The following is a 20936-nucleotide window of genomic DNA, read 5'->3' as shown; positions in this document are numbered from 1 at the left end:
CCTACATACATATTGGTAGAAGCCTATAATAATTTACATTCAATCCTCCAGTGTTCCTTTCCTAAGTCTTGCTCTCCTATCTTCCATTTGAATGGCTGTGGTACATGTAATATGTGCATTATCTTTATAACAATAGTATAATTACTCTCACTGGCTTATTCTTTCAAAGCTACTGTCATTTCTGGAATTAAACCAATGAACCTACACAGTGCCACTGATCTGGATATTAATAAGGTTCCTGAATATCTTGCTTTTGCCCATCTGATAAAATCTGGCACAGTTTGTGCACTTCAAGTCTCTTTTGTTAAACACAGTTAAGCCTCTGGAATCATTTCCTCCCAGGGACCATTTGGCTCCCACAATGATTATGTTATATGGGGCTATTTTTCCAAGCTTTGGGACAAAATCCTGGTTGAATCACTCTTTAAGATTTGGGTACAAATGCAGTTTTACTCTTTTACTCATACAATTTTATTCTTTTGTATTTAATCTATCCGAATGCATATCATCTGATTCTGTGTATTGTTCTACTTTTATTAGGTAAAGAACTCAGAGTCACCTGGAGTAGAGCATTTTTGAAATCAATATAAACAAATGAATTCACATGGAAAAAGACAAGTTAGAGTCAGTTACTCTTGCCCACGGGTGTGAAACTCACGGTGTCATGTTTCCGTCACGTGATGTTTTGCTATGTTTTTTTCCTTCGCAGAGCTGGGGTGGGCGTCGCCTGCAAGTCACGCATTTGGCCCATGGGCCACTAGTTTGACACATCTGCTCTATTCTACAGGTAGGGAATCTGTTGATGCAACTACATACTGTAGCAATGTTATCATCAAGCTTTTAATCAGAGACAGTGTTCCCATGGGTTACAGGTAGTCCTCGACTTACAACAGTTCATTTAGTGGCCGTTCAAAGTTATGAGAGCACTGAAAGTGAGTTAGTCAGCGTTTTTCACACTAACGACCATTGCAGCATCCCCATGGTCATATGATCAGAATTCAGATGCTTGGCGAGTGGTTCATATTTATGATGGTTCAGTGTCCCAGGGTCATGTGATCACCTTTCGCGACCTTCTGACAAACAAAGTCAGGGAGGAATTCAGATTCACTTAACATGTTACTAATTTAATAAATGCAATGATTCACTTAATAATTGTGGCAAGAAAAGTCATAAAATGGGGCAAACTCACTTAACAAATTTTTCACTTAGCAACATAAATTTGGGGCTCAATGGTGGTCGTAACTCAAGGACTGTCTATATACAGCTGGTGGGATTTGTGCCCATCAGTTTTCTGGCTTGGTGAGAAACAACTGGCTGTACTGGAAAACCTCACATCAATACAGGGAAACTAATGCTGGGACCCAAACTTTTAAGTCATGAAATGTAGGCACACAGTTAAACGTGTAAAGAGCCTAGATTTCAGTCTGACTGACTTATATAATTTTCAGTTTTGTAATAACAACAACAAAAATAATAATAATAACAACAACAACAATAACAACAACAACAACAATAATAATGATTCATTGACATTGCAATACCTGGTGATGCACGAATTGAAGATAAGCAGCAAGAAAAAATCACAAAGTACTGGGACTTGCAAATTGAACTTGAGCGACTGTGGAAAAAGAAATTGAGTGTTGTCCCGATTGTAATTGGAGCCCTTGGAGCAATACCTAAAGGGCTACCTCGCTATTTGGAAATTCTAAATTTACCTGACTTGAACATTCTGACTCTACATAAAACCACCCTACTTGGAACATCTTTTATCCTCCGACGTTACCTTAACAGTTCCTAGGTTCTTGGTTAGGAACTCGAGCTGTTGAGCTACCAACCAGCCCCAAAGGCTGTGAATCATCATAATAATAATAAATCACACAATAAGCGTGTGTGATTTAAACCATTTGGGAGTGGGAAACTACATTCATAATTATGAATATTCATATCATATATATATATAATGAATATATGTTCTTTCTTTGCCCTTGGCACACAGTCTATTGGTTTTAAATGGTTGTATAGTTTAAGTATTTTGCTTCGGTGTGATACACAAGTATTTTTAAAAGCTGTCTTATATAACCTTGAAATGGGCCTCGTGAATATGCACTTTCAAAGTGGGGAGCTCTATTTATAGGCTGTCTCTGGCTATGGGAACTATACACTAAGATAAATGCTTTTCTAGTGAGGTTAACAGATTCATTTTGTATGTAATGATATGGTATGCCAATGGAATTGTTGAGGCTGAATGGACATTTTAGAGATGCAGTATATATATATTCCATCTCAAGTACTTTGCGCTCCATCTTTTTGTTTGTTTCCAGTATGAGAAAGAATCAAAGGGGACAAAAGGGAAAGTTCACTGGCTGCTTAATTGTTCAGGACCACTTTTCTAACGGAGGGGCAGAAGCAATCTAATCAGGTGACACTGGCAGAGGAAGGAAAAGAATTGCCTTCTGGCCATAATTAGTCTTCGGTCCCAATTTGGTGTTTCCATTCTTCTTCAAGGCAACATACCAGTTCTTATCTGCGTGCATCTTTGACTTGTAAGTATTGTAATTGTTTTCTTCCAATTTTTCCAGGAACACACACTCTGCTGTTGGCAACTGCTAAAGAAAAAGAGGTTGGGAGCATTCAGAAGGGAAGCAAATGCAATGACCAAAACCGTTTATGGCACTGAAGGACCATCGTGATTGTGTTTGGATTGTGGAAGAGTTTGACTCTTTCTAGTCCAACTTTAGAAGGTGGGAAAGTCTGAGTATCTGCTGCCTTTTGGTAGGTGATAAAATTAACCCTTTTGCTCCAGATCCTTGCTGCTTAGCAAGATACTTTCCATCTATCTTGCAAGGCTGTTAGTAAGTCTTCCTATCAATTCTTTTTTATTATAAAGGTAAAATGTAAAGGTTCCCCTCACACATTTGTGCAAGTTGTTCCCAACTCTAGGGGGCGGTGCTCATCTCTGTTTCAAAGCCAAAGAGACAGCGCTGTCCGAAGACGTCTCCATGGTCATGTGGTCGGCATGACTATATGCCGAAGGCACACAGAACGCTGTTACCTTCCCACCAAAGGTGGTTCCTATTTTTCTAGTTGCATTTTTACATGTTTTTGAACTGCTAGGTTGGCAGAAGCTGGGACAAGTAACGGGAGCTCACTGCATTATGTGGCATGAGGGATTCGAACTGCCGACCTTCTGATCGACAAGCTCAGCGTCTTAGCCACTGCATCCCATTTTTATTATAGACCAGCAAAACCTAGGAAAACCTAGCAAACCCTATTACTGAATGGGCCTTATTTCATTTAGATTTAAGTACAGTATGTCTCAGTTCCTCCTAATGGTTTCATCTTATCTGGAAGAACAGTGCCACTTTCTAATAGCTGAAATGTTTCGGAATGTTGTTTTCAAATATTTCTCTTTCTTTTCCCAGAAATAAAGATTGCCCCCAAAGCATCCACCCAGCAGCAAAAACAAGTGACCTTTAATTGTGCATGTATAAATGATTTTTGATTCCAAGCTCTCCATGCTACAAGATCTTTGCTACCCTCAAAACGTCCCTATAGTTAATAACATGGGAACTTTATACTTACCGAGCCATGTAAGCGTCCATTGACATCCATAGCTAAGTACAATCCAGATCCGATGCCCTTTATGTACACTGCACCAAAATATTCTGTGCTGAACAGTAACTGAACTATAGTTTGAAAGAAAAAAAGGGATTATGAACCACTGTTAATACATAACTATTGTTGAAGCTGTGCAGTGAGGACTAAGTTAATTGCCAAGACCGATAATACTTTGGTGTTATCCTAGGAACTTCTAATTGCATGAAAACGTGTATATGTCGGGCATGGTTTAGCCTGATTGGCCTGCAAAAGAAAGGATTGGGAACCTCATGCAGATCAGGGACCTCAACTTGCCGAGCTCTGTTTCCAAAGACAGAACCAAGGCTTTTCTGAATCCCTTCCTAGCTCTGTACAAATATAATTGCATTAGCTTAATGGGCTGTGGAAAGTAAAGGCACTACCCAAGTTTATTTACACAGTCAGCACCAAGAAGTGTACTCTGTAACTAGGGTTATTCCACTGGCACATAACCATTTAAAGAGTTTCCTCTGTAAATATTTTTTCATCAGGATGTCCAAGTTTAATAATTCATTTACAATAAATTCATTTTTAGCATTAGTTAGCAAACATGCATTTTTTAAAATAATGTGCTGGCTTGAAACTACTTCCAGGAGAAAAGAGAGAGGAAATTATAATTCAAGAGTGTTACCTAATGTTTTTTTTTAACCCTTAATCAGCCTTCCCTCCTGCCTTCCTGCCTGCCCACCCTCCCTCCTGCCTTCCTGCTTGACTTCCTGCCTTCCTCCTTCTCTCCCTCCCTCCTCACCTCCCGCCTGCCTGCCTGCCTGCCTTCCCTCCATCCCTCCGGCCTTCCTGCCTGCCTACTTATTTATTTATTTATTATTTTACCATGCTTCTAGACCGCCCCCTCTCCCAAAAGGGACTCGGGGCGGTGTACAGTCCATGCAAAATATATCAAAATACAATAAAAAATTGAATATGTACAGTTGGAATGGAGGAGGTTAAAAATGGAATTAAAAGAACTGTACAAAGCAGTATATATAAATATAGGTTTTTAAACCCCTAAAACACACACAATAAATTAAAAACAATACCCCTAAAATAACCAGTTAATAGTACATTTGCCTGCCTCCCTGATGTGTTAGGGAATCTTTCCCCAAATTGGAATTTTATCAAGATGTGTTGAATTATAGTACAGTTTCCGGAATTCCCAACTATGGAAAATATTAGCTAGAAGGTCTGGAAACTTCAGGTTAGAAACAGAAGTAGAAGAAATAAATTCATACATATAAAACCAAAACTGAACACTAAATCAGGTGGTTGTTAGAAAATATTAACAAATTCAAAGACTGTCATCGCCCAACAGCTATGAAAACAAAATGCCTTTAGGTGTGTGTGCTCCTGGTTTGCAAATACCCAGAATGTCCGGCCATTTTTGAAAACCAAAGGCTGAATTAACAGGCAGCAGGATTTTTCTTATGGTCTTATGACAACAAAAGCAAGCCCTTCAAACTTAGGGGTTTGGATTTTCTCAGTCAGAGAAAAGCACAGACCCAAAAAGTGGGCAGGAACAAACAAAAGTAATGTTAATGCAGGACTTTTTTTAAAAAAATAAATAAATCCAGTTAATATCATTACTTCCCAAGTTAATAATGTTCTTGGAGCACTAAAATTCCTTGGCTACACTTGAAGGAACTCTGGGGGTTCACTTCTTTTTGAAAAAAATTTTTTTAGAGTAGCATGCAATCCTAGAGCATCAAGTTGTACCTTTCATGCTGAAGTTGGGCCTATTTTGGGCAGCTTTGGAAAAGAAGTTGCTTGGTCTGAAATGCAGGTATGTGTGACGTACATATTTTTAAAAAACGACTGGGGGAATGGAAAGGACCATAACAAAGTTGTCTTATACCTCTGAAAAAAGACCACGCTTGGAAAATGTATCTATGGTTCCAGAGGGAAGACTTGAAAGAATGGTCTTAACTTCAAACAGGAGCTCTGATCTTTTAAGGAGGCTTTAATTTGGATACCTGTCCTGACTAGTGGGAGGGTGTTTATGGGATTGGGGGTAAAGGAGAAAGTCAAGATAGCATCCACATCTACACACACACACACACAAACACAGACACACTGACACACCGACACCTAGACACACACACACACAATTGTGGCTGCCAGCCTGACTTTTTTTTTACTCCATTTCCCCTACACCAGGGGTCAGCAACCTTAAACACTCAAAGAGCCACAAAGGTCCTAACTGGAAAGCTCCTGTTCAATTCTGGAGCCAACTGGAAGTCCAGTTCCCCCACCATAGAGTCTCCTCCTAGTGTGGCATCCTTTCCCCTCTACCTGCCCTAACTGAAAGCCCTATCAATTGTGGAGCAGACTGGCGACAGGGAGCCACAGCAGAGGGATAAAAGAGCCACATGCGGCTCCATAGCCGCTGGTTGCTGACCTCTGCACTAGACCAGGGGACTGGATTCAATGCTCCAGAAGGCTCCTACCAACTATAATTCATTGCCTGTCTCTATTTCATAGTATTTAAACATAAGTGTAGCTGACGCTTCTATCCTCAATGAGCATGGAGACGATGAGAGACTTCCTCTATTAAACCTGCCAAGCATTTATACAAGTGCTTTTTCTTTCGTTCTCATAACTCCTGGCTAGCTGATTGATGTGCAGTTGTCAATCTAAATATCTTCCCTTCTGTTGCCATGAAATTAGTTTCCTTTCTTATCGGGTGCGTCCATTCATGGGACTGATTCACACATGCGTTCTTCATGGCATAATGGCTTCAAGGTAGATCTCTTGTTTTGGGTTAGAGACTTGAAGTGGCTTTCTGCGCATTTTTGGCATTTGTCATCATGGCTGTGCTACTTCTTTTTCTTGTAAAAGTTTTCCCTAGTTACATGGGAAACTATTTCCCCCAAGCCTAGATGCTAGTCCAGTGATGGCTAACCTTTTTGTTGTTGGGTGCCAAAAATGTGAGCGCGAGAGCAAGATAGCGGACATGCGTGCCAGCACCATAATGCAAAGCCTCCCCTGGAGACCCTCTGGAGGAGGAAAAGGATCATTTCCGAACTTCTGGTAGACCCGTTGGGCCCATTTTTCACCCTCCCCAGGCTCCGGAGGCTTTCCTGAAGCTTGAGGAGGGTAAAAATGGCCTCCAGAAGGCCGAAAATCAGCTGTCCAGCACATGCATGCATGCTGGAGCTGATGGCTCATGTGCCATAGGTTCGCCATCACGGTGCTAGGCATTGCTCCTATTACTTGGTTTTGCTTGAAGAAAGTTATAAATCTGGTGGACTGCTTTGGAAATCTGGTTATCGGACAGTCAAGATAATGAGTCATTGACACCTAGAAGAATAAGGGCAATAGGAATAGGCCAACCTAGTGGTCATGGTCATACTACCCTGGGAATTCTGGGAGTTAAAGCTCCATACAATTGGAGGAAGCCAGGTTGAAGAACTGCTTTCTAGAAGAGAGATATAGTTTGATTTATGCTTAATATCAAAGAACTTTATCATAAGTGTTTTGATTAGGCTGCTAATGTTGAAATTCAAAGTGCTGGCAAAAGCATGTGTTATATTTTAGCTGCATTAATCTTTCCATGCATGACATTTTAGTGAGTGGGAAAAGGGCTGCAGCATGGACGGAAGCGGCTGATTTTTAAGAAACTAACTCTATGAGACATGAAGAATTTGTTATATATAGTTTTAGATCCCAGAGTAAGCACAGGATGTCAGCAAGTCCAGATCCCTGCAGAAGAGCCAGAGGGGACAGTCAAGACATGAGGATACTTAGCCAAAAATTTAAAAAAGTGAGTCCCATTTAGCCTATGTAGCGCTGGGGATCAGGCTGCCTCCTTGGGCATGGATTCCTGATAAGTAATTTCACAGCATGTGGCATTTTGTATTGTGCTTGTTCTTAAAAACTGGAAGCACACTTGTGCTTTTACAGAATCTCTGCCTTGTTTGCTTTCCTACCTCTATCACTTGAACAAGATTTCAGAAAGGCAATATGCCAGTTTACTCTACATTAGCGACTTCCTGCCTGTCCTTTGCTCTGTTTATTCAGGATGAGATCATCTTCATTCAGACCAGTGTTGAGGGTGCAAGCACGAGTATGTAAATGCTATTTCTAATAAACCTCAACCATAAACTGACTTCAGAAAAAAAAAAAGAGAGCAGAGCTGGGGCAGGGGAGGAAAACCAAGTGTTTTTGTGGCTTTTCTTTTTTAAAAATAAGTGCTTTTCTTAGAATTGGTCTGTGCATTTGACTCCATCTTCATCACATCTTGCACCAAGGAATCCAGCTGGATTCCAGTTAGTCTCCGCAATGCACAATGTATAAACTGAAGTACAGAAGACCCTACTGAGAAACCAAGTTGTTGTGCATACGTGTGTGCTGATCAAACACTGTTCATCTAGATATAGTACCAATAGTAGCTATAAAGCGCAGCTTATTATTCTTTCATTTTCTGCCATCTCACTACCCAGTTTTCACTGACAAGAAATTTCATCCCAGCATCAAACATTTCACGGTTCCCATGGTATACATATGATTAATATATTAGAAATGCAGAAAAAGAGAAATGCTGAAGTAGATGTAAGATAAATCATGCACATATACTGTAGAGTCATGCAGTTCATAATGAAAACAGCCAATTTGTAAACCTGTAAAAGCACAAAGAAGAGCAAGGCAGATTAACTGATAGCATGGGAAGACTTGCTTCCTGTCAGAGGCCAAAGGTCACTTTTCTACAATGTACTACCACTGGATAGATATTAGCAGATGTAGGGCCCTTCTAGATGAGATGTTAGTTGTACATTCATCACACATCCCTATCTGATTCAGATTTATCTTGGCAACTTTCACTTGTTACCCACCCATGTTTTCGTAATGATTCCATTTTTTTTCCTTACCACATAAAAATCTGTTGAATAATAGAAACATGGAAGAACTCTATTTTTTTTTAATAAGTAAAGCTCAACTCCCTTGAGTGAAGCTCAGTTGTTGATGATCTAGCCTGCGCTTCAACTATGTACTGTAGCTTCCTTTGCTACAATACAGAAGTCATTTGCCATTTTAGGATTTCTCTTTTAACTTAATAGTTTGGGCTAGAATCTTGGGATTACCCGAGAGTCTCCCCCTCAGCCACTGACCATGTTTGATCTGCTTAATTTTCAGATCAAATAAAGTCAGCTAAATGCAGCTATTGTGTTAGGTAGCACTAAATCTGGGACCATCTACATACCAATAATAGTCATAATAATTACATCCTGTGATGATACCTTTAATACAGGCCACATCTGCCTGTTTTAGATCCTTAGGAAGGACTCGATAGGTGGAATCCAGCCAAATGCAGTCTGAACATCTGGCTGACTGTGCAATGAACCAAAATGATAATACCATCAAATATAGGTAGACATACCAAATCCAGTCCCAGCATCTGGCTGATTGTGTAGTGAACCATAATGATATATCCTGTAGCAATATGTTTAATATTATTAAACAACAATAACTGCCTATCCCCTGTCCTTTGGAAGGACTAGATAAGTGGACTAAAATCTCTAACCCAGCCTAAACATCTGACTGACTCAGCAATCAACCAGAATAATAATGTCTCCCAGCAAAAGTCCCACTTTAGGCATGATGTCAGCTGGATGATCTTGGGCCATTCATTATCTCTCAGCCCCAAGAAGTAGCAGGGGATGGCAAATTAGTTCAGAATTTTGCAAAGAAAATGGCAGGGGTTGTCCAGGAAATCACCCAGTGTCAAGATTAATTCAAAGGCAGAAAAAAGCCCCCAAGATAAAAAAAAGGGGGAGGGAATCCCAAGAGGGGAGAGGGTTTCACTCTCTGTCTTGTCTCTTCTACTTCTGTCCTTTCCTGCTGATAGGGGATAAATCTCAGGCATCTGATTGGGTATTTTGCCTCTATACAGTTAGGGAGCCTGGTTGATGGGATACAACTTTGCTTTGTACCTTTCTTGTTAGTACAGAAATATTTGGCTGGAGTGGTCCATTGTAAAGATTTATTAAATCTGAAACAGGATTGCAGTGGCAAAAATCAGCGAACTTCATGCTCTAGTTAATAACACGTAAAAGAAGGGTTAAAACTGCATTTTGTCAGCCTCTCAGTCAACTGGGCATTTTTATTGAGTGTGGCACAAAGAGCAATAGCTTTGGATCAATAGACCAAATTGTTTGTGTCCTAAGAAATAAAGATTGACTCCTGCAGATTCTCTGGCCTTCTCATTTCCTCTTTCCAGGCTGTTATGGCACAGAAGAGGCTTTTCAGTAGATTCTACTCCCTCAGGAAAATGAATCCGAGCTGAGAATACATCCTGCAGAAACAGACATAAAAGGCATTTTGTCTTGGCAAGACAATAGAGTTTATATTAGTGAAAGGATGCCACTTCAAACAAACAGGCCAATGGGTATTATCAAGAAGGGAATGTCAGTAGAAGATTTAATATATGTAAAGGAGTGCAGCTACAAGCTTTAAATACTTATGAGACATGTTTATAGCTTTTGCTGCCGTAGCAGAAACATGTCCAATTTTCCTGTAGTCCTTTTTAGAATACTGGTACCACAGGTTAATTGTTGGTGTAAAATTTCCTAAAAGGTGGGCTATTGTGCCTGAAATCTAGATAGAGAGGTTGCAATTGCATACTTTTTATATATACATGCACATTACACGTGCATGCATTCATACAGAACATATGAGGGGCATGTATGTGTTTGAGTTATGAAGATATGCTCAGAGGAAAGACTAAATTCTTCGTGGACCAAGTCAAAGAGGATTGTAGACTGAATGATATTTGGCATCATTACCTCCATGATTCAGCTTAGCTCGTGGGTGTCGTTTCTTTCACCACTTTGCACAATGCATGGCACTATTTTCCAATACATTTGTGGGTTCTCACTGTAATAATAGATGTGGTTAAAGGCATACAGGCAACTGTCAATGGATTTAGTCCAAATGAACATGGGTGCAACAGTGTAATCCAGACAAATATTATGTTTAAGACTGTAGAGAGCTTTTCCCCCCTCCAAATTATATATCTGTTAAAAATAACTAAGAGCCCAACCCCAGTTAGACATTAAAGGGGATTCATGACCATTGGATCAACATCTGCCCAGATCTAGAAACAGCCTTTGTAAGCTGTTGTAAATGCTTTGTAATAGAACTGGATAATATCTTCTCCTATTTGGATCAATGTGGAGTGTGGGGTGGGGAAATATTAAATGTTTAAAAATGTTAAAAAAATAAAGGTACTCTGTCCATCTTTTTCAGAAGATAGTGCCAGAAAGAGGCACAACAGAAATATAACTTGACCTTTGCAAACATTTTGCATAAAATCTCATTATGCGTCTTCACCTGGAGCTTTGTCATTCTGATATAATATACATGATCCTTTCTCCGACTAACAGAAGGAGAGGAGAATATTTGGAGGCTGGCGTAGTGTCAGCCCTACATCTGCTAGAACCTTTAAATAAGAACCTTTTTATTTAATAAGATTTCCTGCCTGAGCAGAGGGTTGAAATAGGTCCCCTCCAGCTCTATTATTCTATTCTATTCTATTCTATTCTATTCTATTCTATTCTATTCTATTCTATTCTATTCTATTCTATTCTATTCTATTCTATTCTATTCTATTCTATTCTATTCTATTCTATTCTATTCTATTCTATTCTATTCTATTCTATTCTATTCTATTCTAACAACCCTGGACTCCATTTGGTGAAAAAGGTATAGTTTACTAATGGTCAAGGAGAATACAATAGAGCAAAGCCATTACTGAAATTCAGGCACAAAAATCTCTAACGTTCTCCCCTTGAGCCACTTCCCACTGCTGGTCTCCCATTGTCCAATCATATTCAAATGAATTGTTTGAACAGTCTCTTATTGTGGGCTGGTATGCAGCTGCATGCCATTCTGACCTTCAGGCTGTGTCTCCAGAAGTTGTGGTGTGTAGTAAGCTTTCCCCCACCCATCCAATATCCTTCCCCCAGAGTCCATAACAAACTGGCATCGAGCGAATGCATGTGAGATGGCAGTTCTGACATGTAGGCTGTCCTCTTACCCATCTCTAGTTGAGCTCAAACAATAATCAATGAATAAATGTAGGAGGAAGAGTTGAGGAGACCCTCCTGATACATGTGGCTAAATGCTTGGCCAATGGAGGATTTGCCTCCTAGCTTCAGAATTTCCAGTTGAAGGTTCCTAAGATTCTTAGATGGTCCACTCAGCTATGCAGTAAACTTGAAGACAAGGAAGGACCTGACCTATACCCCAATATTTTCCCCAAAGTAATTTGATTAATTACACAAATAGAATCTAGGTCTCTGCTTGTATCAGACATACCCAACTACAATTTATGCTTGAGTTAATGGTTTAATTAATTAACACCACACTTAAAACTCTAATGGGCTTTGGATGGGTTACTTCTGACAATTGATTCGACTTTCAGTGTTGGTGGATGTGTGTGTGGCTATGGATGTGTGTATAGCATTTGACATCTTATTTATAGTACTGCTCTAAAAATAAATGGGTTTTTTTGTTTGTTATATCAGCAGAATGTATTGGGACCACTCAAACTGGATAGGGATGGGGACAGGTCTGTGCATTCTGTTTCTACTGTCAACTCGCACAGCATTCCTGCACTGCTCTTGAGTTGCCATAGGCAAGCGGGATGGGAAAATGGCGAAGCAGCACAGCAGCCAAAAACAAAAGCACATTCCCGACATATCTCTCTCAAGGCTGTCTCCCAGGGTTACCCACAGCAGCTGGAGGAGAGTGATCTCTACACCCTGCGAAATTGCTCTGCTGGTGAATGTGACTGATGACACACCCTGAGGGGAGGGAGGAAACAGGGTCAAGTCTGGACCATAAATTATGTGGGGTCAGAGTTGGCTACACTTGGAATGTGCCGATATGAAGCTCCTAATAAATAACTTGATTTCTTTTGAAGCTTGGCTTGAAACTCATGATTTAATTAGGGCATCCATCGGAACACTGACATTTACTCTCATTAAGTGACAGAATGATATGTTTTTATATGGATTGTGGCACAATCATTTGGTCTTGACACAGTGGATGCCTCCAAATCTTTTGCCTTGCCACAAAGTTGAAAGCCACTAAGAGAAGGTCACTGAACTTATTAGTTGGGTCAGAAATAACAGCTACAATAACAATAGCAGCAGCTTACTGTGGTTGTCATTCCTGTCCCTGGTGCCATCCACTTTGCCATCTGGAAGGATCCTCAGGAACTGACCACCATTGCTGCAATAAAGAAGCTTGGGCTGGTTGTAATCTGCCATTGGCAGGTCAAATTTTTCTGTCATGGCAGGAAATGTTGTGATTTCCCTCTAGACATCTCTTTTCCTTCCTTGGTCTCAGGTCTTCAGTCCTGGAAAAGAAATTTAGCAGGATTTCAGTGAAAGGAGCCAAAATAGTAATGATACCTTCCATGTCACGGCAAGTTCAAAGAGGGAGAAGAAATTTCCAAGCATTATTTATACACATTATTTTAGGGATTACCCACCTCACGAAAGTATCATTCAACATACAGAGCAAAAGGCTATGCTGTATCTTTGGTTTCCTCAATCTTTGAAAAGCCTTTTTGAATATGCCTACTGTATGCCATAGCATTAAATCAATAAAACGGTGTTTAAGAAATAAAAGCAAATACAATGAAAGCAAGACTAGGGCCATATGTTTACCAGTTCAATCCCTGTCTCTGTCTAGAAAGAAAATAGGCAGAGAGAAGAAAGCAAGCAAGCAAGACCTAAGCTTTCCCGGATTACTTTTATTGTTTGTAATCAGAAATTGGTAGCTTCTGGAGAAGAGCTAAATGCTGTAGAATGGGCAGAATTATAGCACAAATGTACCCAGAAGTAAGGGTTTGGCATAGTTTTCTGTTACATGTGAGATGTTTTAGATCTTTCATCTGTTTTCCATGTCAAATGACAGGAAGCTGCATTTATAATCAGAGGAGGTCCCAACAAGAGAAAAAGGGATCCACAGCGCATGGGAGCACACACGCACATGCGCACACACAACAGTATAACTGAAGACTGTTCCTTGTTGTTTGATTAAGTATCAAATAATTGGCTCTTTTTCAAAGCAAACACCAAACATGGGAGTGGTTAAGAAAAATGTGGGTTTGGGTAGCAGCAAATGGGCAAATCCTTTTCACTTCTCTGAGAACTTCCTCGGGTCAAGTCTTCCATTTACCTCACATGGCACCAAAAAAATGATGTTGGTAGTATTATCAGCGAGTATTTGCTCCAGACAGGATGCCTTGTTACAATTATTTGAAGCATCAATCTCTAGGCCACCTAAAAAAACAAGCCATTAGCTTATTTGTTTTCTGAAAACTGGCCCCAAAGCTGAGATAAACAGAGTAGTAAAAATATAGAACAAGAAGTGAGACATATTGTTTTAACCACACCTGCAGATGGCAGATAATTTCAGATGCCAGTGGGAACTTTGTTCTTCACTGAACCTTGGAATAGACAGATATGGCTGAGTGTATGGATCTATATATGTACAGTATCTATAGTATCTCTATCAGTGGTGGGTTCCTACTGGTTCAGATCCTTTTCAGCCAAACCAGTAGTAGTTTGGTGGCCTGGGTTGCTGGGACCGGCAGTGACCCAGGCCTGCCACACCCCTGAACCAGTTCTCCTAGCGGTGCCATAGGTGGTGCCATCTTGTTTTTGGCTTCTGCATTTGCGCAGAGCAATTTTTATTGTTCTGTGCATGCACGCACCGCGCGCATCAAGCATGGATGGCGTCCCCATGAGCGAACCAGCATAGTGACTGCCGGAACCCGCCCCTGATCTCTATCTCAATCTATTTCTACATCAACACCTACATCTGTGTATTACCAGTGCTAAAATGAGGAGGGGTAGATGAGGGTGCTATCTTGATATATTTAATAGCCTCATGCTCCCAGGGCTCTTCTGGAATGTTTTAATGAAGGAGCTTGCTAGTACATTTGGAAATAAGTTAGCAAGTTCCATGTTTCTGTTTTAAGATTTATCACTAATTTTAGAATCTGTCCTTGCTTGTCAGTCGCCTGTGACTCCAGCAGAATTCTTGAATGAATACAAGCTCCTGTCCTCATTGTCATACTGTGATCGATATGAGCTGTGTTCTCATCTTCTTAGGCCTGTGTTTTTGGTATTCCATACATAGCTCTACTCTTGGCTTGTCTGCTAGACTGTATTTTCTGATAAGGTTTTGGGTTTTATGGAAATGAAAGTGAACACACACAAACACACACAGGCTCAAGAAGGAGCAAGAGTACACACCAAAGACAACATGACAATCCTTGTTTTTTTCTCTTTTTTTAAAAAAGAATTTTATTGGTTTTTACAAATATTTATAGGAAGGGGTAGGTAGGTATAAAATTTTTTGATAGCTACATCGTGCGAAGGGTAGAAATCCCCCCAAATCTCACAACTTTTACAGAAAAAAAAGATCAAAGATTAAAAGATAAACATTGGCAGCTTTTTGTTTTACATTATATCAACAATATATTCAATCATCTTATATATCACTACCAACAATTACATTGCAACAACAATTGCAATAATATTTCAAACTTATTTTTGTGACCTGAGTGTTCTTGATGTTGCTTCCTCCCCCCTACCCTCTGGCAGAGCCATGGCCCCTCCCTCCTTCATATCTTGTGTACTGTCCCCTGTTCCATCTAGAAAGGCAATGTGTTTTTTAATGAAGGCCTCTGCCTCCACAACTGTGTTGATTCTAATTCTGTTGCCCTCCCAAAAGATCAACATTCCTTCTGGCAATAGCCATCTAAACCAAACTCCTTTATCATATAATTTCTTTGATAAAGAGGAATATTTCTTCCTCTTATCTCTTACTTTCTTCGGAATTTGTTTAAGAATGGCTATTTCTTTGTCTTTATATTTTAATGGTCCCACCCTCTGAGCTCCTAAGACCTCATCTCTTGTGGTCTTTCTAAGAAATTTAACATGTACTTCCCTTGGAACGTTGTGTATTCTAGCATATGCTGAATTGATCCTATAAATCAAATCAATATCCCACCATAGCTGTTGTTTGTCTCTTTTAATATATTCTGATAAAATTGTGGTCATAATCTCCTTAAGGTCTTCATTTTCTGTCTCTGGTAAATTTTGAAATCTAAGAAAAAAAGACATTCTTTCAAATTCCACTTTTATCATATGATTTTCAAATTCTCTATTCCCCTTCTGGACGGTCTTAACCTCCTCCCTCAACCCAGTCGTGTCTTCCTCCAACACACCTATTCTCTGTTTGTTTTGTGTTGCTTGCTGTTGCGTTTCTCTGAGCTGTTCATTTACATCTGCCAATTGTTTTTTCAGTTCATCCTATCCCTTCAAAATAGTTTGAAACATTTGGGCAACAGATAAGTCCTTTGAACTCTCTTCAGTTGTTTTAGGTTGCAGAAATGAAGCCATTTGTGTCTGTTGTGTAATCGGACTAGATGTAGAAGATGTCGGGGCTGAAGATGCCTTACCAGGCGGTGGCTTTTTAGGTCCCATACTAAGTTCAGAGGTAGCTATAAGTCTTATGCAAAAGAAATGGCGTCTGTGGAATACACAGCTGGGAGAGATCGTGGAGGCAAACAAGCCAGAAGTGAAAGTTAATCCTCCTGTACAGCTGCAAGCCAGAGGATAAGAGTCAAATCCAAATCCAAGGGAGCCACATAAGAAGAGAGGCTCCAGGAGATCTTCGGGGTGTAGAATAATATAAGCCAGAAATTCTTTCAAAGGGGAAACTTCATTCATAAAAGCAAAGAAGAAGGAGGAAGTCGGCCATCTTGGCTCCGCCTTCACAGGGGACCAGGGAGCAACATGTCCAAGGTTTTCATAAGATAGTTTAAAAACAACAACTCAGCAGTCATCCCTTGCAATTGTAGCAAGAATCATTCTCCCATTGTTAAAGGAAGTGAAAGTTAGCTTTTAACTCTCTCTCTCTCCTCCGAGAGAGAGAGATATTCCAAGTGCTGCTTTTTCCAAGGGGGGTGGTGGAAACCCCCCCTCCAATCTTAACACTTCAAAGGATTGAATCCACAATTTGGAGAAGCTGCTGTTCATCAGTTAGATAGATTTACAGGAGATTGAGGGAAACCTCTCACCTCACCGCACTTCAGCTGTAACGTCTAATTGATTCTTTCTTTCCGGAATCCAATCGGCGAAGGCACACAGCGACAGCGGAAAATGCCACCACGCACCCCCCACGCTCCCCGGCTCCTGGGGCGAAGCTGGAAACAAGCTGCCCTGCGGCAGGGAGCCCCTCCAAGGCCCCCTGTGCTCCTAAAAGGAGCCCACCGAAGAGACGAGCGGCGGACACACACGTCTGTCGCCTTCGGGGACCGGAAGTCGTCTGGCTTGTTTTTTTTTCTTGTTGAAAGCCTAATCATTTAATTATTCAAAATGCTTGGAGAAGGGCAGGAAACATCATCCATGGTGAAATTTCTTTCCCAACCTTTTCAGCAAGATGAAACAAGTAAGACACAACCAACCTGCAGGAAATATGTAAAGCAGCTTCTCCCAATCCCTTGCAGTCCAGACTGCAATGTCCATCAAATGTATTGGGAGGATGAATGGCTATAAAAGGAGAAGCCATGAATGAGAGCACAAGCAGACAATACAGTACAGTACAATACAATAGCAGAGTTGGAAGGGACCTTGGAGGTCTTCTAGACCAACCCCCTGCCTAGGCAGGAAACCCTATACCGTTTCAGACAAATGGCTATCCAACATCTTCTTAAAGACTTCCAGTGTTGGGGCATTCACAACTTCTGGAGGCAAGCTGTTCCACTGATAAATTGTTCTAACTGTCAGGAAGTTTCTCCTCAATTCTAAATTGCTTCTCTCCTTGATTAGTTTCCACCCATTGCTTCTTGTTCTACCCTCAGGTGCCTTGGAGAATAGTTTGACTTCCTCTTCTTTGTGGCAACCCCTGAGATATTGGAACACTGCTATCATGTCTCCCCTAATCCTTCTTTTCATTAAACTAGACATACCCAGTTCCTGCAACCGTTCTTCATACGTTTTAGTCTCCAGTCCCCTAATCATCTTTGTTGCTCTTCTCTGCACTCTTTCTAGAGTCTCCACATCTTTTCTACATTGTGGCGACCAAAACTGAATGCAGTATTCCAAGTGTGGCCTTACCAAGGCATTATAAAGTGGTATTAACACTTCACGTGATCTTGATTCTATCCCTCTGTTGATGCAGCCTAGAACTGTGTTGGCTTTTTGGGCAGCTGCCGCACACTGTTGACTAATATCTAAATGATCGTCCACTAGGACTCCAAGATCCTTTCACAGTTACTACTGTTGAGCAAGGTACCACCTATACTGTACCTGTGCATTTCATTTTTGTTGCCTAAATGTAGAACCTTACTCTTTTCACCATTGAATTTCATTTTATTAGATAGTTCCCAATGTTCAATGTTAAGATCCTTCTGTATCTTAAGCCTATCTTCTGGAGTGTTGGCTATTCCTGCCAGCTTGGTGTCATCTGAAAATTTGATGAGTTCCCCATTTATTCCCTCATCCAAATTATTGATGAAGATGTTGAGGAGTACTGCCCTAAAACAGAGCCTTGGGGAACTCCACTGCATACTTCCCTCCATGTAGATGCAGTTCCATTGAGGACTACACATTGAGTGTGGTTGTTCAGCAGTTACAAATCCATCTGGTGGTGATGCTGTCCAACCCACATTCTTATACTTTATCTAGTAGTAGGTTATGCTCTACCTTATCAAATGTCTTACTGAAGTCCAAGTAAACTATATTGACAGCATTCCTCTGGTCCACTAATGTTGTCACATTGTCAAAGAATGCAATAAGATTAGTCTGGCATGATCTGTTTTTGACAAACCCATGTTGGCTTTTGGCTTTTGACACCCAAGATGTTCTCTTATGTGATGGAATCCATGACAGGAATACAATGAGATTTTCTCCAGTAATGCCCCTATCAATGGATTCACATTTTAAACAATGTCTATGCATCTGAGATTAAATCTGATTTATAAAAAAATATATTTAGGGTATATTGGCCTCCCTAAAGGATGCATTTGAAAGGATATACATCCGATTCTCTATGTCGGTGGTTTAAAAAAATTGAGGGTTCAATGACTTGTATGATGTGGTCATTTGATTGTCTGATATCTTGTTTGGAATAATGTAATCATACACACACACACACAGACAGACACACACACACACACACACACACACTGGTCTTGTTGTATTTGGGTCTTTTCCCGTGTAAGATTGAGATTGTCTTGGCAACGTTTCAGTGAGGTCTCACTTGGCATCTCCAGGCTGATGGAGCCCAAAACACCAGCCTGAAGATGGTGAGTGAGACCTCGCTGAAACGTTGCCAAGACAATCTCAATCTTACATGGGAAAAGACCCTAATACAACAAGACCAGCATACCTACACCCGTGAAAATCTACGAAAACAAATACATATACATACACACACACACACACACACACACACACACACACACACAGACACGGAATAGCAAGGAACTTTTTCAGTGGTCCCCAACCTTGCCAACTTGGCAGACCTGGCGGGGGGGAGAGGAGATGGTTTTGTGGGAATGGCAGGCATGTGTGCCACATATGGAAATGGGAACTGTGTGTGCGCAAGCGCTTGTCCGCTGCTTGCATGCCCCGGTTCTGAATGGGCCATGGTCCGGTAGTGGACTGTGGCTCAGGGGTTCGGGATCCCTGCTTAAAATGTTAAAGATTTAAATGTAATGTTAAACTATATACCAAAGCTTTGGAACTGACTGCTTATCGGGAATTATTATAGTGAGCATAGGAACAGAGAGGCTGTTGACTAAAAGAATCATATTGAAACAATGGACAAGTCATTTTATTCTAAATGTTTTAAGGTTAAAGGGCTTTTTGTCAATTATGCGTTTTAAAGCGTATTTTAGTATTCTGTAATATTTTTTCCTGTAGTTTACAATTAATATTTGAAAAAATGAGAGTATAAGCGCATAGGTGTTTCAAAGTTATTTTGGGTGACATCAATTGCAAAAAATTCACTGATCTTAGTTGATTAGAAATCTCACTCATCCCAATGTTGGGCTGTGGCTTGTCAACTCTGTCAAATGATTCTTCAGTTATTCAGAGCTTTATCTGGAACTTGTCAACAGGCGTCTATGCCACTGTTTACTTAGGATTCCCCTGCCCTACTTCTGTTGATTGGCAAATGATTCTGTTGCAGATTTGGTGGATGGACGGATGAATGGGTAGGTAGGTAGATGGATGACGTCTTTCAGTTCCAATTCCTTTCACAGGCATGTGTAAGCTTACAGAACAAAGTTTATTGGAACCATGTGGCGTTGAACTAAGGGGCATTTAATCTGAAGGAGAACCAGTATGGTGTAGGGCAGGGGTGTCAAACTCAATTTCATTTCATTTCAACCATGATGGCCTCCTGCATCCCTCGGCTAGCAAAAACAGAGTGTGTGGCCTCCCGGGGCCTCCGTTTTTGCTGGCAGAGGGCTGCAGGAGGCCATTGGGGTGGAAAAGGGAACCTAGGAGGGCCTTGCGCGGCCTCCCTGAGCTCCGTTTTTGCTGACAGAGGCACCGCAGGCCAGTCCTTTGCTATTTCCAGGGCACCTCCATGGGCCAGATTTAAGCATCCTGCAGACTGGATCCAGCCCTCAGGCCTTGAGTTTGACACCCCTGGTGCAGCGCTTATAATAACAGAATAACAAGTTGGAAGAGATTGTGGAGGTGTTCTAGTACAACTCCCTGCTCAGGCAAGTGACTTTATACCAGCCAAATGGTTGTCCAATATCTTCTTAGAAACCTCCAGTGTTGGAGAACCCACAACTTCTGGAGACAAGTTGTTCCACTGATTAATTGTTCTAACTGTCAGGAAATGGTTGCTTTTTTGCTTGATTAATTGAATGCTGAATTTAGAGCCAGGATTTAAAGATCAAGGTTTAAATCCACTCATAGCCATGGTAACTCATTGAGTAAGTTTGTCCCAGTCAGTTTCTGTCACCTAAGATTATTCCATGAGTAGATTGTTGTGGGGAAAAAATGAGGACAATATTATGTTCACCACCCAGTAGGAAATGCAGGATGTAAATCATATCATATCATATCAAATCAAATCAAATCAATCATCTTTTAAAAAGGAGTTCTAATAGTATAGCGCTTCATAAGAAATACAATTATATTTAAAAAAATATTTGAAAGCTTGTCTTACATGGTCCTTCATTTTATTTATTTTTGTTCTTAGTTGAAGAAACATTATTAACATTCTGTGGCTATAAAATGGCTTGGAATAATAGTGGAAGG

General features: G+C 40.6%; 1 protein-coding gene across 4 annotated transcripts in view; it reads right to left on the bottom strand.

Annotated features, from left to right (window-relative positions):
* Window positions 1-1693: 1693 nt before the first annotated feature.
* FGF1 (fibroblast growth factor 1) overlaps window positions 1694-20936 on the bottom strand; it is a 64728-nt gene continuing 45485 nt past the window's right edge. For 3 of the 4 annotated variants that reach the window (XM_081937422.1, XM_081937423.1, XM_081937421.1), the window contains 3 exons: window positions 12791-12991; window positions 3583-3686; window positions 1694-2606 (listed from right to left, as the gene is read on the bottom strand). In XM_081937422.1, coding sequence (XP_081793548.1) covers window positions 2412-2606; window positions 3583-3686; window positions 12791-12926 — 435 coding nt within the window. In that variant the 5' untranslated portion in view covers window positions 12927-12991 and the 3' untranslated portion in view covers window positions 1694-2411. The remainder of the gene's footprint in view (window positions 2607-3582; window positions 3687-12790; window positions 12992-20936) is intronic. The other variant, XM_081937424.1, reaches the window with a different exon arrangement.

The sequence above is a fragment of the Natrix helvetica genome, assembly GCF_964273705.1.
Source record: "Natrix helvetica genome assembly, chromosome: 1".
Taxonomy (NCBI): Eukaryota; Metazoa; Chordata; class Lepidosauria; order Squamata; family Natricidae; genus Natrix; species Natrix helvetica.
This window is presented reverse-complemented; position numbering and strand designations above follow the sequence as displayed.